This window comes from Nicotiana tabacum, chromosome 24 (genome assembly GCF_000715075.1).
Source record: "Nicotiana tabacum cultivar K326 chromosome 24, ASM71507v2, whole genome shotgun sequence".
NCBI classification, from domain to species: Eukaryota; Viridiplantae; Streptophyta; class Magnoliopsida; order Solanales; family Solanaceae; genus Nicotiana; species Nicotiana tabacum.
In genome coordinates this window covers 96,683,253-96,700,450 of record NC_134103.1, presented here as the reverse complement: position 1 = coordinate 96,700,450, position 17,198 = coordinate 96,683,253, and the positions used below count along the sequence as shown (strand labels likewise).

Sequence of the window (17,198 nt, the reverse complement as noted above, 5' to 3'; positions counted from 1 at the left end):
CATGTCCTCGGAAATCTGGAGTCTCGCCATATCCTGTCTGATCACCTCTCCCCAATACTTCTTAGGCCGCCCTCTACCTCTTCTCGTGCCCTCCGCAACCAGCCGCTCACACCTCCGTACCGGAGCATCTGGGCTTCTCCTCTAAACATGTACGAACCATCTAAGTCTCGCTTCCCGCATCTTGTCATCAATGGGAGCCACATGCACCTTCTCCCGAATATTAGCATTCCTAATCTTATCTATCCTAGTGTGCCCGCACATCCACCGCACATTCTCATTTCTGATACTTTCATCTTCTGGATATGTGAGTTCTTAACGGGCCAACACTCAGCCCTATACATCATGGCCGGTCTAACCACCACTTTATAAAACTTACCTTTGAGTATCGGTGACACTTTCTTGTCACACAAGACTCCATATGCTAACCTCCACTTCATTCATCATACCCCAATAACTCTAAAGTATGTCATTGAAATTATGTTTATACATGTGTGTTTTGGGGGGGTGGGGGGGGGAGGGATTGAAGAATTTATTTAAAAAATAAAAAACTATGGAATTGGTTGGTAGTAGTAAAATAATTCACAATTTCGCATAGTATTTGGTGGACTTTGTGTTAAGAAGTTGGACCAACCGGACATCAAATTAAAGAAAGTTCGACCCAAACACCAAACAAGCCTCGCTCCCACTGTATCAACCAGATCCAACGTTAAATTATCTCCCGGCGGTGATTTCTGACGTCGGGAAATGAAACGTGGCAACAGATTCTCGTTCCACGTCACCGTCGTGATAGCCGCCATTGCATTCATCTACTTCTCAACGGTGTTCGTCTTCATTGATCAGTGGTTTGGGCTTTGGTCGTCCCCCGGTATGCTTAACGCCGTCTTCTTCACTGTCGTAGCTGCTATGTGCATTTCCAATTATGCCCTTGCCATTTACACGGATCCGGGTCACGTTCCCAGCTCATTTGTACCCGACATTGAAGACCCTGATAACATCGTTCATGAGATTAAGCGCAAGGTTTTTTCACTTCTTTTAGTTGTTATTTCTATTTTTTTTCTTTAGAATTATTAGCTTTTATTTTCCAGTCCTGCCATTTTTCTAATTCTCATCTCATTCTATATATACTTGTATTAATATCTTCAATTTGTATTTCTCTGCTCCGTGAAAAATGAAACTTTGAGAGATTATTTTCTAGTTTTTGGTTGGATTAGGGAAAAAGAGTAGAATGTTTATGGTAAGAATTTAAGTTATATACGCAGACAGTGTATAATTTATTGGATTATAGTAGGTTACTATTTATTCTACATTACCGAACAATGCTTATTATAAGATGTTACCTGCAATTGCATGTTAATGACTTGATTGTGTAAATATTTTTTACCACGTCAAAGTATAGAACTTAATAAAAATGTTAGTATCGGGGGTAAGATATAGTTTGGTGATACCCATTTTAAAAAAAGATAAGTAATACTTATTGTTTAGTGGTATTTTCAAGTATTAAAGAAATTTTTTAGTGAAGGGTAGTCTTGGAGTAACGATAAAGTTGGGTTCGAGCCGTGGAAGCAGTCCCTAATACTTATATTAGGGTAGACTGTTTATATCACACACGTTGGGGTGCGGCCTTTCTCCGGACCCTGCGTGAACGGGATGCCTTGTGCACCGAGCTGCCCTTATAAAGAAATGTTTTAGTGTTGAAGTCATTTTTAGTGATTTTATGAAACGAAAATGACTACAGGATAATAGTTTACATGCCAGACTGCTACTACTAGAGCCTTATTTGGATTTAGTGACTACTACTTCTTTGAATCGTAAATCCGCTGATGTGGTACTTCCTTACCTACATTACAGTTAAAAATGCATAGATCTAATGTGCTTGGTAGTTTCCTTTCAATAATTGGAAAACTTAGGGAAAAACTAGCATTCTGTCCAAATATCTTGCTTTAGCGGATAATGTATGATTTCTGTAGCATATGCTAAGTAAAGGAGAGATCTTTGGTGTGCTAGTTTGGGGATTCACTGTGCTTATTGCCAAATTTTTAAGGTTGCGGAGATTAATTCCCCATGTATTAAGGAGCTTGGTTATTGAGCCAGGAACGGACATATAACTGGCAAAAATACAGAGTTAGAGGTAATTACTAGAAGCAGCACACACTAGTAGGAAAGATCTTTTTGGATGAAGTCTAAGATAGAATTTGCCTTAATACAATTTCGTGTTACACCAAAGAGCAAGCAAAACTATACGGATAAAATTTATCTTCTGGACTGAGTTAATTGTCCTCAAAACATCTCATATTCAGGGGCAACCTAAAAGCAAGTAGGATCTTTTCAGATTAAGAAAACTGAAACTAATAAATGTTATATGATGTGCAGATAGAACTCTTAGTTTTACTTATATTCTATATCTACTATAATAGAATTAGTATCTAAGTCAGTTTGTGGATATAGTTTCGCCAAAGGGAATTCTCGTAAGTCGTAACGAGGCTAATCTTGAATTGTTCAAGTGGTGTGTAATTAATTATTAATTGCAAAGATGTGACGCACACTTTAAAAGTCCCAAAATTGAAAGTAGTGTTTGTGTTGTTTTCCTTTCTGGTTGATTTTCAAAGTTCTTTATATGCACTGAGACGTGAACATAATTACAAACAATATCTTCTTTGCTCCAAATATGAATGAACTTCCGATACTTTCAAGGACCATTCTAGTTCTTTCATTTCGGATTAACCATAGAATTTATGTGTTCCATCTCTGTAGGTGCTGACTATCTAGCTGTCTGACTGCATTTTAAAATGCAGAGCATACTCTAAGACCGGACAATTTTTTATGTGTGTGGCCTGTGTATACTTCACGTAGCGCTTATATTTTGAATATTCTAATAGCTAATCATGTGTTTATCGTGATTAGCAAGAAATACAGTTGATTGATGCTCTAATAAATCAGTAATAGTTTTGACGATCATTCTTCCATTTCCGGTGCAGTTTTAAGGGCCTGATAGTTCTTCAACATTTTTAACATCTGGTAATCAATTACCTTTTACAAAATCCTACGATAATGTTAACAGAATATAAAAACTGTTTCCATAAACAAATAGAATTGCTAAATTACATATTTTGTTATCTGAGATTGATATTCTGCTTGAATTTTTGCTTTTATAACAAAAGGTTGGAATGAAGCTCTCATTAGTGGCTCTGAAGTAATATTCTTTACTTGATAATATCAAGTTTGATGTGGAACTTCATGGATTTAATTTCTTTTTGTGAATTAATCTGCAGGGTGGTGATTTGAGATACTGCCAAAAGTGTTCCCTTCATAAGCCTCCACGTGCTCATCATTGTCGTATATGTAATAGATGTGTACTACGAATGGTATGCCTAGTCTATTTTCATTTATGTCTTTTCTTGATGTCCTGGATATGAGTTAAAAGTGTTTTATGTTGAATATAAGGATCATCACTGCGTGTGGATGAATAATTGTGTGGGCCACGCGAACTACAAGATCTTCTTCATCTTTGTTATGTATGCTGCTGTTGCTTGCATATATTCCCTGGTAAGTTGGTATTTTGGCGCTCTTTGTACTGTATATGATCTTGGGATGCTATGACTGTCTTTTGTTTCTTATACGTTCTATCTTCTGTTGTTGCTGACATCTATTTATTCATTGCTTGTTATTATGTACATATGGCTGATCAAGCATAAATTGAATATCTAGACAACTTTGTGTTCTCCCCCAACCTTTAACAAGCTTATTGTCATTTCTTCAGGTTTTGCTTGTTGGTAGCATAACTTTAGACTCTCCAAAGGATGACGAGGAAAGTGAAGGCTCTTACAGAGTTGTATATGTAATTTCCCATGAATAATTTTTCGTTCTTTATTGATCTTCCTTTCCTCAATTTGATCAAGTGTTATCCCTGTTAATAGATCATTTCGGGGCTTATACTAGTCCCTCTAAGTTTGGCGCTGAGCTTTTTTCTGGGTTGGCATTTTTACCTGATTTTGCAAAACAAGACAACAATTGAGGTCTGTTAATTACAATGTCATAGACTAGTCAATTCTTACAGTGGCATGTTATATTTACAAGTACTAATAATGTTATTCACACTCTGCAGTACCAAGAAGGCGTGAGAGCTATGTGTGTTGCTGAAAAGGGAGGTTATGTCTATTCACATCCATATGATCTTGGTGCATATGAGAATTTGATATCAGTAAGAGATCATTCCTCTTTCTTTGTCTCTTTCCACACGGTTCTTCTCTCTTCTCTCATGATAACCTTCAAGTCTTCAACTTTCTCTTTTTATCGTCATATCAATCTTTCTTGTTTTGCTATAGAATTTCAGTTGAGACACACGTACTTTATTGCCTTGATGTTTAATTTCTATCAAATTTGTTTTCCTTGGCAATTCAGGTTCTAGGTCCAAATGTCCTTTGCTGGCCATTCCCCTCCACAAGACATATTGGTTCTGGCCTTCGTTTTCGGACAGGATTTGATGACGTACCTGGGGCGGCAGCATCAAAATGAATGTTTCTGAAACATCCTGCGACAAGAGCTGAAGTGTTTGATTGCCAAAGCAGCATGGGGGAGCTGTGCAAGTCTAGCTTTACCTTGTAAAGTAGAGCTACTCTTCGTCTAAAGGAGCTAAGAAGAGCCAGGTTACGGATTGCTAAAAGATACAACACAGAAGCGGTTTTCAAGTTTTGTTTTCTGTTGATACTGAGAGATCCTCGGTCTCCCATTGGCAGTCATACTGTAGTTGAAGGTAATGAGAGAATTGAAGCAATTGCACATAGGATACTGACATCGTTCATAGTATGGGTTATAGTGCTCACTTAGTCATGTACAAAACGAAGTTCCCTTTCTGAGTTAACTTAGAGCATTCTGATGTAGCTCAATTGTTGTAATACATGCAACTACGGCTGAGTAAGGTTAACAACTTTTTGGAGGAATATCGTAGGACGGATTTTGTTTTCCTTTCCAGCATAATTGGGAATGGCATTGTGCCACTGATGAATAAAATCATTAAAATTTCATCGGGATATATTTTCATTGAAAATAATTGGTAGTACCTTAGGCGGATCCACGATTTAAATTTAATGGGTTCAACTTTTAAGATTTTTAATATTCCACTCATTGTAGTGTTAAAATTATGAGTTCAAATTTAATACTTGTTGAAATTTTAGTAGGTTGTTACATACAAAATTTTATTCCGTGTCGAAAATTATAAGTTTAGTTGGACCCGCAGCGAAAGGGTACATTCGCCCCAGGATAATACATGGGTTATAAGCTATTTTCGCTACATTCGCCCCAGGATAATACATGGGTTATAAGCTATTTCACCTTTTGCTCATGGGTTTTCCACTCTAGTGTAGATTGAAAACAGTGACTCCAGAAAGAGATTTTGATTATTGTAGCACGCACAGGGATTAAAAAGGAGAGGAAACTTAAAGAGAAGTAAGATGTCCTTGTAGTAACACGTAGTAACACAAATTTGAATGAGAAAAAACTAAAAGGAAAAGGCAAAAAAGAAAAGTCTAAGACCAATAGCAGCTTGGGAGAAACTATTACTATGATTTAAAAACAAAAAACAAAGTGAATATGCGTAAATAATTCATTACTTTTAACAGTTATTAATCACAAACAGGAAATAAGAGAGCAGCAATCAATTTCCAAAAGCACAAGTAAAGAAATCTCCTTTGTGTTCCTTTCACAAGCTCCGTTTGAACATAGATTTTTTTTTTTTTTTTAACTCTTTTTCAAAAAAATAAAATATATTATAAGAAATATCAAATTATGGTGAATGTCTACTCTTCCTCCATGATCTTCGTCTCAAATGCTTAATGACATATTCAATGACATATTTTCTATGTTTAATGACATATTCAATGATATATTTTTTTCACTTTTTATGCCTATATAAAGGCCTTGTAATAGATAGGAAAATACACACAATTGAAGAAGAAATAAAATCTCTTCTCTCTTTCTCTATGTATCTCTTAGCTTGTTTTTCCTTGTTCCATATTGTTACTTTGAGCTATATTTCATAACACGTTATCAACACGAAGTTCTAGCCAACTGAGTTGTTATGATACGGCCAGTGCCGGTAGCGTCATTTAATGTTAATAATATAGTAAGAACGATGACGGTATAAGGTGTACAACGCCAGCATATATTCAGCCATCACGATTAGCCATTTCTAATTAGTTTTCAAGTTTCTTTACACTTTGCTATTTATATTTCCATACATGAACAAACTTGTTTTACGAAAAAGTTTTTCTTGAAAGTTCATCAAATCATGTAAGGATTTTTGGTGTAAAGAACGATAAATATTTTTCCTATAACAAGTATTATGTTCTTATGTGTTAATATTAAGAAACACGAAGTGAACACTTTTGAGAGAGCATATATTTTTCCTTTCTATTTTGTCACATATCTCTTCCATCTTAAAGTAGGATAATTATCATAAAGGACACGTAGATTTTAATTGATTATGTGTTTTTCTATATTTGCTTGATACTTTTTATTTGATTGAGTCCAGTTAATGAAAGTTCGCATATGCAAATTAAATTCAATCGCCACCAATAGGGAAAACCCATCCCATAAGTATAAAATAAGACATGATGTTACCGTGGAGGTATGAATGGACGTGTACGTGGTAATGGACGAAATTATAATCGTCATCATTATGGTAATGAGAATAATAATTGCTCTCAAAATAATCCTTCACTTTGTGAAAGTGATGTTTGCTATTGGTATGGCATGAAATTTTATAAAGCACGCATGGATTATTATGTTCCATTCCTGAAGTGAATGTGAAAATAATTTGATAATCATTATGAATACATATTCATTCTTGCAAGAATATGAACGTGCTAGTGGTAGTAAATATACCACACTCATCTCGAGAAGGGGGTTTGAGATGAAATAAGAAAATAATGTCATTATTATGGCATGAATGATCATTGGTCACGTACCTATTGTACGCCAAAATATTTTGGCAATGTGATTATTAAAGGACAACAATAATGCAAGAAACAAATCTGTTATATAATTTTGACCATGACCATAATGGTATAACTTTCTCTTTAAAAGAGATATTCACCATATAGATGTTGATGAATATATGGTAGTACAAAATTAATTGAAGGCTCTGGAAGAGCTACTATAACTCTGCCTAAGGGAATAATACTTATCATAGAGAATGCAATGTTTTCCTCCAAGTCCAAGAGGAACTTGTTGAGTTTTAAAGATATCCGTCGAAATGGATTTCATATTGAGACAATAGATGAGAATAATCTTGAATATCTCATCGTTACCAAGAATGTCTCTGGCCAGAAAAGGGTTATTGAGAAGTTCCTATCTTTATCTTGTGGCCTGTATTGGACAAGAATTAGTGCAATTGTGGCACATTTTATTGTAAACCAAAAGGTTTCTAATTCTAATACTTTTGTACTTTGGCATGATCGATTGGGACATCCTGGATCAATTATGATGAGACGAATTATAGAGAACTCAAATGGGCATCCATTAAAGAATTTAAAGATTCTTTTAAATAATGAGTTTTCTTGCACTTCTTGTTATCAAGGCAAGTTGATTATTAGACCATCACCAACAAAGGTTAGGATTGAGTCCCATGCATTTTTGGAACGTATACAAGGGGATATTTGTGGACCTATTTACCCACCTAGTGGGTCGTTTAGATATTTTATGGTCTTAATAGATACATCTTCTAGATGGTCTCATGTGTGCCTATTGTCATCTCGCAACCTGGCGTTTGCAAAATTAATAGCACAAATAATTCGATTACGGGCACAGTTTTCCGATAATCCAATTAAGTCTATTCGACTTGATAATGCTGCTGAGTTTTCATCCCAAGCATTTAATGATTATTGCTTATCAATTGGGATAAAAGTGGAACATCTTGTAGCTCATGTTCACACTCAAAATGGCCTTGCACAGTCTTTGATTAAACGTCTGCAATTGATAGCAAGACCGTTAATCATGAAAATAAAATTACCCACTTCTATTTGGGGTCATGCCATTTTGCATGCAGCAATGCTAATTCGTCTCAGACCGATAAATTATCATAAATATTTCCCGTTGCAATTAATTTTGGGTCATGAACCTAATATATCACATCTATGAATTTTTGGATGCGCTGTATATCTGCATGCAGCACCGCCATATCGCACCAAGACGGGTCCCTAAAGAAGGTTAGGAATATATGTTGGGTTTGAATCGCCCTCTATTATTTGGTACCTTGAAACATTAACGGAAGATTTATTCACTGCTCGATTTGCAGATTGTCGATTCGACGAGGCATTTTTCCCAATTTTAGGGGGAGAAATTGGTGAAACAAAAGATGAAATTTTGTGAAAAATACATCATTGTCTCATTTTGATCCACGTGCCTCTATTTGTGAAAAAGAGGTGCAGAATATTATCCATTTACAGAAAATAGCAAATCAAATGCCAGTTGCATTTACGGATCTGATAACAAAATCGCATATCCCTGCAGAGAATATTCCAATCCATATTGATGTCCATGTTGGACAATCTTCTAGTGTCATAGCTAATGAGTCAAAAGCACGCCTAAAGCGTGGCAGACCATTGGGTTCTAATGATCGAAATCCTAGAAAAAGAAAAATAAATGATCAAGATGACATTACGAAAAAGTCTCATAAAGAAACCCATAATTTAACCAATCATGAGATTCATGAGGATATCGATGAGCCTGAGACTCAAGAAAATAGGGAACTATCAATAAATCCAATCGATATTGAGACAAATTTGAATCGGTTGAATATAGTGGTGGATTATGTCTTTGCATACAATATTGCATCTAGCATTATGCAAGATAATGAGGATCTTGAACCTCAATCTGTTGGAGAATATCGACAAAGACGTGATTGGCCAAAATGATAAGAAGTAATCTAATCTGTGTTGGATTCACTTGCGAAACGTGAAGTTTTTAGGTATGTAGTCCAAACACCTAATGGTGTTAAACCTATTGGCTATAAATGGGTCTTTGTACGAAAAAGAAATGAGAAAATGAGGTACAAAGATATAAGGCACGCCTTGTTGCACAAGTATTTTCACAAAGGTCTGCTGTTGATTATGAAGAGACGTATTCTCTTGTTATGGATGCTATAACGTTCCGTTATCTCATTAGTCTTGCTGTCTATGAAAAGCTTGACATGCATTTAATGGATGTGGTTACAGCCTACATTTACGGTTCACTTGATAATGAGATATACATGGAAATTTCTGAGGGATTTAAAATACCTGACGCACATAATTCAAAATCCCGGGAAATGTTTTCAATCAAATTGCAAAGATCTTTGTATGATCTAAAGCAATCAGGAAGAATGTGGTATAACCGCCTTAGTGAATATTTATTAAATGAAGGTTATATAAATAATTCCATTTGTCCATGTGTTTTTATAAAGAAAACAACAACGGAGTTTGTTGTACTTGCCGTATATGTTGATGACATAAACCTTATTGGAACTCCTACAAAACTCCAGAAGGCAATTGATTATTTAAAGAAGGAATTCGAGATGAAAGATCTCGGAAAGACAAAATTATGTCTCGGTTTGCAAATTGAACATTTGGCAAACGGGATTTTTGTTCATCAATCTGCCTACATAGAAAAGGTATTGAAACGGTTTTACATGGATGGAGCACATCCATTAAGTACTCCGATAGTTGTTCGATCACTTGATGTGAATAAGGACCCGTTCCGACCTCAAGAAAAGAATGAAGAGCTTCTTGGTCCTGAAGTACCATATCTTAGTGCAATTGGTGCACTAATGTATATTTCTAATACTACAAGGCCTGACATAACTTTTTCAGTTAATGCCTTAGCAAGATATAGCTCTGCTCCTACAAGGAGACATTGGAATGGAATCAAACACATGTTGCGGTATCTAAAAGGGACAACCGATATGGGCTTATTTTATGGCAATGATTGCAGTCCCGATCTTGTTGGTTATGCCGATGCTGGGTATTTATCTGACCCACACAAGGCTCGATCTTAAACTGGCTATGTGTTTATATGTGGAGGCACTGCAATATCTTGACGATCGACTAAGCAATCAATCGTAGCTACTTCATCTAATCATGCTGAGATAATTGCTATTCATGAAGCAAATCGAGAATGTGTATGGTTGAGGTCTGTAATACACCTAATTCGAGATAAATGTGATTTGAAGTGTGACAAACTACCCACAATTTTATATGAAGACAATGCAGCATGCATAGCTCAATTGAAGGGATGATTCATAAAAGGAGATAGAACAAAATATATTTCACAAAAGTTATTTTTCACACATGATCTTCAAAAGAATGGTGATATCAGTGTGCAACAGATCCGTTCAAGTGATAATATGGCTGATTTGTTCACCAAATCTCTACCGACGTCAACCTTCAAGAAACTAGTGTACAAGATTGGGATGCGAAGACTCAAGGATATGAATTGATGCTCTCATCAGGGGGAGTTAATACGTAGTGTACTCTTTCCTTGCAAAGTTTTTAATGAGGCAACCAAAAAGCGTATTCCTAAACATGTGTACTCTTTTTCCTTCACTAGAATTTTTTTTTTCTAATAAGGTTTTAACGAGACACATTATCTATGGACATCCAAGGGGGAGTGTTAAAAGAAATATCAAATTATGGTGGATGTCTAATCTTCCTCCATGATCTTCATCTCAAATGTTTAATGACATATTCAATGACATATTTTCTATGTTTAATGACATATTCAATGACATATTTTCTTCACTTTTTATGCCTATATAAAGGCTTTGTAATAGATAGAAAAATACACACAATTGAAGAAATAAAATTTCTTCTCTCTTTCTCTGTATATCTCTTAACTTATTTTTCTTTGTTCCATATTGTTACTTTGAGCTATATTTCATAACAAAATATTATTTGTTCACGTAACTTGATTAATTTTTGAAGCTCCTATCAGTTCGCTTTACATTATCAGCTCACACTTAATAAGGAATCAACCTAATTTTCAATTTTTGTTATAAAAGGTTAACGATACAATCTTTCAAAAGATCTGATTGATGATGTAAAAAGAAAAAATATAGCGTCATCTCGGTCAATATAAGTTAAACTTTTTTCTTATCTAATTAAAGGAGTACTTAACAAACAAATTATAGCCATTCCATTCAAATGCCTTCAAAGCTTTTCATCAATGGCGCTAGCTTTGTCCCTAGCCAGCAACAAACCCTTTTCTCCAACAGATTCCAGCTCCAGTTTATCAGCTTACAGGAAGCAGCAATCAAGTCTTTTCTTTCCTTTGAGAAACGTACCTTCCATTTCACAACTCCAATTCTTACCTTCTCAATTTTCAATTAATCATAATGTAGACTTTCCCCTCTTTTCTTGTAGAAACATAGGCGGCAGAGTCGGGCCCTATGTATCGTTAGTGGGTCAGATTCCGGCGAAAGCAATTCTCAAGGTATCCGGCTGTCCCCAACTATTAATACTAGTTTCATTGATGCTCATTCAACTTTTTATATTATCTAGAGTAACTAAACTTTTTTTTGTGACGAGAAAACCACTAACTTTGCCTGAATATACAGAGTCTCGCTAAATGATTATATGTAACTCAAAAGTCACCCAACTTTGTCTAAGAATCACAAAAAATGTCTCATTTGTTTCCTTCTAGTGACTTTATGTGATACTTAGGTAAAACTAACTCATTTTTTTGTTACAAAAAATAGTTTAGTGACTTTTATACTTTTGTGAAGTTGACTGACTTTTCGTTAATCTAATGTCTTTTGTGCTATAAAAAAAAAGTTAATGGCCATTCATAAAGCTAAACACCCTATATTTTTATAAATTTACTTTAAATTAAGGTGTTTGTTTACCTTAATATAATCATGGTTAAATTTGGTGCTTGCCTTTTGGATTTAGATGATGAAGAAGATAATTTGGGGGTCAAAGCTGCATTGTCAATGCTCAAGTTCTATAAAAGTAAGTTCTTGGTATGCTTTAGCTAAAATGTGACATTTTAGTTTTCCTGATTCTGTTGAGCTATTTTGATTCTTACGTTTATATCATAAAGACCAGGAGGAAATGTGTAACCATTGACTATTAAGCAGGGGAAATCTCACCAATAATGCCAAAAAGTTGTCGCTATGTACCAACATGCAGTGAATACTCCATGATCGCTTACAAGAAATATGGTGTTGTTAAAGGGACAGTCTTGACGGCATGGCGTCTTTGTCGCTGTAACCCTCTAGGTAAAATGATGTTTCATTGTTGGCTTAAAATTCTGAGGTCACTCTGAAGCTTTACAGGAGCTATTCTTAGCTTTGAGTGAGATACTATTAGTTTTGTTGATAAGTCTTGGAGTAATATCTTAGTATGTCGCTCGTGTATTTTCAAACATGACAGGAGGATCTGGCTTCGATCCCCCGAGATGGTTTGGCGAGGAAAGTCCACCGCTGGAATGACACTTGGTATCAAATATATGTACAGGTACATGGATTTTGGAAATGCAAACTCATGATATTGGAAAACAAAATTATTGTTTATGGTATTCAGTAATGCAGGTCATGGTAGCATTCTTCTTTAGCTCATATCAAAAGGAATGTGTTCACCGTTTCCATCCAGTTCACTTCTGTGTCTTTTAATAATTTATCTTCTAGTAGGTCCTAGACGATCAGTTTGAGAAAAAAGTCTGTTAATCAATCATGAAGGTTTCAATGTTGTATAGAATGTGAGTCTTTGGTGTTCTTAGAGGGGGTTAGTACTTAGCATTAGGGCAGCGCACCTAAACCAAACCTGCAGCAGCCCACATTGAAAATTTTCTACTTCAGTTACCTGGAGATTCATATACCAAGGTTAAATTCATCATTGTAATAAAATGACAGATCAAGAAAAGTAACTCCTTAAAAAGAAATGAAACTGCATTTTCAGAATTATTCCTGATTTGCTTCAGAAAAGTTAGCGAGCGTCGTTCTTCTACTTACAGCATAATGTCTCCAAGTTCTTTTGCTCTTTGTGTGCCTAACATTCTAGCAATCTGATTGGGAATTATGGTACACATCCATTTACTTCTATAGCAATAGAGTGGTGGGACTTTAAGATCAAATGTGATGACCCAATTAATGTGGACATGGAACTTTTAAACTGAGCCTGCAAATAGAATCCTAGTCAAACTTGGCTTGAATTGGAGTTAAAGTTATGCTCAGGACTGTGTCAACTATGTGATATTGCTTTTGGTCCCCTACCCTGTGATACCCTAGTAGCACTTTTTGCCCTAAATTTACTTGAAGTGGCTCATTTTATCCTATTTCACAAGGACCAAAAGCGCAAAGCTCTTTTCTTTTGGCTGCATATGAGGCAAGTATGGCGTGACTCGAGTCACTTTTGTTGTGCCTAATATCTCGATTTTAATATTAATTCAACATTGACATCAATTGGACCAGAAAATGAAGCTTAAATGATCTCTTAAACTTGGATTTCTGTTAAGACTAATCTATTCTCACAAGCTAATATCAAGACTTGATTGAGTTGCTAAGTTTGTCCAGAAGTGTTTCTCTACTGCTTGCTTAGGTCACTGGTTATGCATAACCTCGACTTTGCTAGCTCATTAGTTATTGGTACAATAAGATGCAACCTTTGAAAACTTTCTGAAGTCTTGTAAGAAGAATTATAAGTGTAATCTCAAATCTGGAGGTCATTCTCGGTCAAATTTTCGTAGTGGACAGAAATATCAGTGATTGATCTTGCTACTCCAAAAGAATGTTGTTATTGAAGAGCTCTGCTCTGTTCAACCAGTATTCTATAGCTAAGTGAAATGAATTTGCTGCTCAAGCTAAAAGCTAGAAAGTGTTAAATATATTATTGTACCGTCTCATACCCACATCTAAGTTTGATGATTTTACTATATGTCTGAGTGTTGAACTATCTTAAGAGTCATGGTTAAGAAAGCTCATGGAGAGTATACTAGGTGTTTACACCTAACCAAGCTATTTAATCTTAGCACCATATCACTTAACTATGACTTAACAATAGTTAAGTGATAAATGTGTATTAAAAATACGTCTTGCATTTTATTGATTAGATACACACCAAGTGTGGATAAGTTTTTACCCATATACAAGTGATTAATACTCAACTTCTTGATGATGACGACTACTATAGAGATGATGGCTATGGGGCTTGTAGAGAAGAATGTGAGTATGAAGACGCTTATGCTTCTAACAATGACTATGAAGATGATGATGCTTTAAGGTATGATTCTTCAACATACTCTTCTTGTGGTCAACATAATCATTAAGAAATTGGTTATGAGCATGATGATGCAACAACAACAACAACAACAACAATCCAGTATAATCCCACTAGTGGGGTCTGGGGAGGGTAATGTGTATGCAGACCTTACCCCTACCCTGGGGTAGAGAGGCTGTTTCCGATAGACCTTCGGCTCCCTCCCTCCAATAATTCCCCACCTTGCTCTTGGGGTGACTCGAACTCACAACCTGTTGGTTGGAAGTGGAGGATGCTTACCACTAGAGCAACCCACTCTTGTCAAATTATGATGAGCATGATGATGATGATTAGGAAACTATTATAGAATATTCTTGTTGGCCTTCTTATTTGCTTTTCTTTTAACGAAGACAAGTCTCATGCAAATTGCAAAGAGGGGAGGACTCTTGAGTTTTCCAAAGTTATTTAGAAACAAGACTGAATGGCTTGGGTAAATTTCACTCTAAAAGAATATTCTAGAGAATCAATTATGTAAGGTTTCACCCACCTGTGCTTTCTCTAAAATATTCTTTTAGAGTGAAAATCTCAGAAACCTTGAACTTCTTTTTAAGGTTTTTACCAATGCTTGATAAATTAAAACTTCAGTTGTTAAAAGATTTGCTTAAACAGGCTTACTTAATAGACTTAAAACTGCTTAAATACAGAACATCAATTAACCGTGCGACATAAAACAACCACGGTAAGTACATAAGCTAATAATTACACGTGCTCATTCACTATAAAGGTAGACAAATACATCAAAGAAAAATGTACTTCAATTGAGTGGAATTATAACCTTAGAATGTGTTTACTGTGGTTGTTTTGTAACACATGATAAATTAATGTTCTGTCTTTAAGCATTTTAAATCTATTAATTTGGCAAATCATTCAGCAAGGTGTTAGCCAACCAGAGTTTTAACTTATCAAGCAATTGGTATTGTGTAATTATGTTAAGTTAATTGCTCGTTGATATATAAGTATTTGTTCCATAATATTTTGGTCAAATGGAGAAACCTTAAAAAAAAATTCAACGTTTCTGAGATTTTCATTATAAAAGAATATTCTAGAGAAAGAGGATGACACCTTTAAAAATTGATCTCTTGGATAATCTTTTCGAGTGAAATTTTCCCAAGTCATTGTGTCTTGTCTCTAAGTGAGTTTGGATACCTCAAGAGCCCCCTTCCTCTAACCCACCCTTACAGCTTGCAGGGAGCTTGTCTTCGTTAAAAGGAAAAAATAATTAAGAATATCCCTAGTAGTTTCATCATCAAGCTCATAATCACTTTTTTCATTATTATGTTCATCACAAGAGAGTATGTAGAAAATCATACCTTGAAGCATCACCGTCTTTATTGTGATTGTTAGAAGCATAAGTGTCTTTATACTCACATTCTTCTCCACAAGTCTCATAGTCAGGGGCGGATCTATGTGTAAGGGATAGAGTGGTACACCACCGGCAAGTTTTGGCCGAGACTATGCAAAGGTATATATAGAAGGAAGGTATACAAATAATTTAAGTGGCACCCCCACTAACAAAATGATTCAAGGTGCCACCGGAAAGGCACTGTCATTTCCACCCCTGCCGCGGGAGATCGAGTCCAGTTTGGCACAAATATTTTAGAAGCCTTTCTTTGGTGCATTTAACCGCTACAAATTCCTTTGTTTCTTCTTTGGTTTTATTAGTTCGTTTTAAAATTTCTTCTCTTTTTTTTACTTTAAACATTAAATATAGAAAAAAAATCTTTCACAAATCTATTTTTTCCTCGTGAAAAAAAAATACCCACTATTGCGCTTTCCCAACTCCTCCATGATTTATGAATAGATGATAAAAAGTTAAGTTTTTTCTCCAGAAGCACAACTCCGTAAATCTATTTGCCGAAAGCAAAAAATATAAAGAGAAATCCTTGAATAAGTTACGGTTCTAATCAAGGATGAAAGTTTATTTTGTTATCAAAATGCTCTAAAGTAGGACAATTGTATGTAATATCGAGTGAGCTTAATTTTTATAAAAAATAGTAAATTGAATAATGTCTGTAAGCTTACTTCTGTTTTAATATTTAGACTTATTAGTATAAGTTTTTGCCTTGAGTATCCAAATAACGAGCCTTTTTCTTTTACAAAATACATACTCCAGTTGAATCTTATGTTTTTTTTCAAGTTATTATAATTTTTCAATATTTGTTTTGCTCGATCGATTTGTCTATAGTAACCTTAAAGACGAATAACCCGAACCGATTAAATTTATACCATATTTAAATAATGTAAATTGTAACATGGCTATGTTCAAAATTTGTGGCACCCGGAGCCTCTAAATCCTGGATCCGCCTCTGTTCATAGTAATTATCATGATCAAGAAGTTGTTTTACTTATCACTTTTACTTATCACTTGACTATGGGTAAAAACCTATTCACACTTGGTGTTTACATCTAATCAATAAATGCAAGACGTATTTTAATATACACATTTATCACTTAATCATAGTTAATTGATACTCCCTCTGTTTCAATTTATGTGAACATATTTGACTGGGCACAAAGTTTAAGAAAAATGAAGACTTTTGAAATTTGTGGTCCTAAACAAGTCAAAAGGGGGTCAAGAGTATTTGTGTGGTTATAAAAGCTTCTCATTAATGCTAGAATTGGAAGTTCAAGCTAAATTGTTTTCAAATTTAGAAAGGGGTCATTCTTTTTGGAACAAACCAAAAAGGAAATAGGTTCACATAAACTGGAACGGAGGGAGTATTTGTTTTTACTTTTAACCTTTAACTGCTAAGATTAGATAGCTTGATTTAGTGTAAACACCTAGTACGGAAACATATCTCTCCATGACATAAGTATTTGTTCCATCATTTATTGGTCAGTATAAATCTTTCATTTTGTCAGAAGGAAAACCTTAAAAACAAGTTCAAGGTTTCTGAGATTTCTAATCTAAAAGAA

At 35.1% G+C, this 17,198-nt stretch overlaps 2 protein-coding genes across 4 annotated transcripts; both read left to right on the top strand.

Moving 5' to 3' along the window:
* The first annotated feature begins 608 nt into the window (after positions 1-608).
* On the top strand, positions 609-4,960 carry LOC107768319 (putative protein S-acyltransferase 16). The gene is made up of 7 exons (XM_016587438.2): positions 609-1,017; positions 3,270-3,362; positions 3,442-3,543; positions 3,758-3,835; positions 3,915-4,013; positions 4,103-4,198; positions 4,399-4,960. Exons 1-7 carry the CDS (start codon positions 745-747, stop codon positions 4,510-4,512), a joined length of 855 nt encoding a protein of 284 aa, XP_016442924.1. The 5' UTR covers positions 609-744; the 3' UTR covers positions 4,513-4,960.
* A 6,161-nt stretch (positions 4,961-11,121) lies between these two features.
* On the top strand, positions 11,122-16,362 carry LOC107768320 (UPF0161 protein At3g09310). Of its 3 annotated transcripts, none has more exons than XM_016587441.2 (6): positions 11,122-11,307; positions 11,391-11,460; positions 11,919-11,978; positions 12,107-12,247; positions 12,402-12,485; positions 12,560-12,701. In XM_016587441.2, the coding sequence occupies exons 1-5, from the start codon at positions 11,194-11,196 to the stop codon at positions 12,458-12,460; spliced, it is 444 nt and encodes a 147-aa protein (XP_016442927.1). In that variant the 5' UTR covers positions 11,122-11,193; the 3' UTR covers positions 12,461-12,485; positions 12,560-12,701. The 3 variants fall into 3 exon arrangements, with proteins under 3 accessions (XP_016442927.1, XP_016442926.1, XP_016442925.1); XM_016587440.2 differs by lacking the exon at positions 12,560-12,701 and adding an exon at positions 14,157-16,362 and having other exon boundaries at positions 11,123-11,307; XM_016587439.2 differs by having other exon boundaries at positions 11,123-11,307; positions 12,402-12,701.
* The last annotated feature ends 836 nt before the right edge of the window (positions 16,363-17,198 follow it).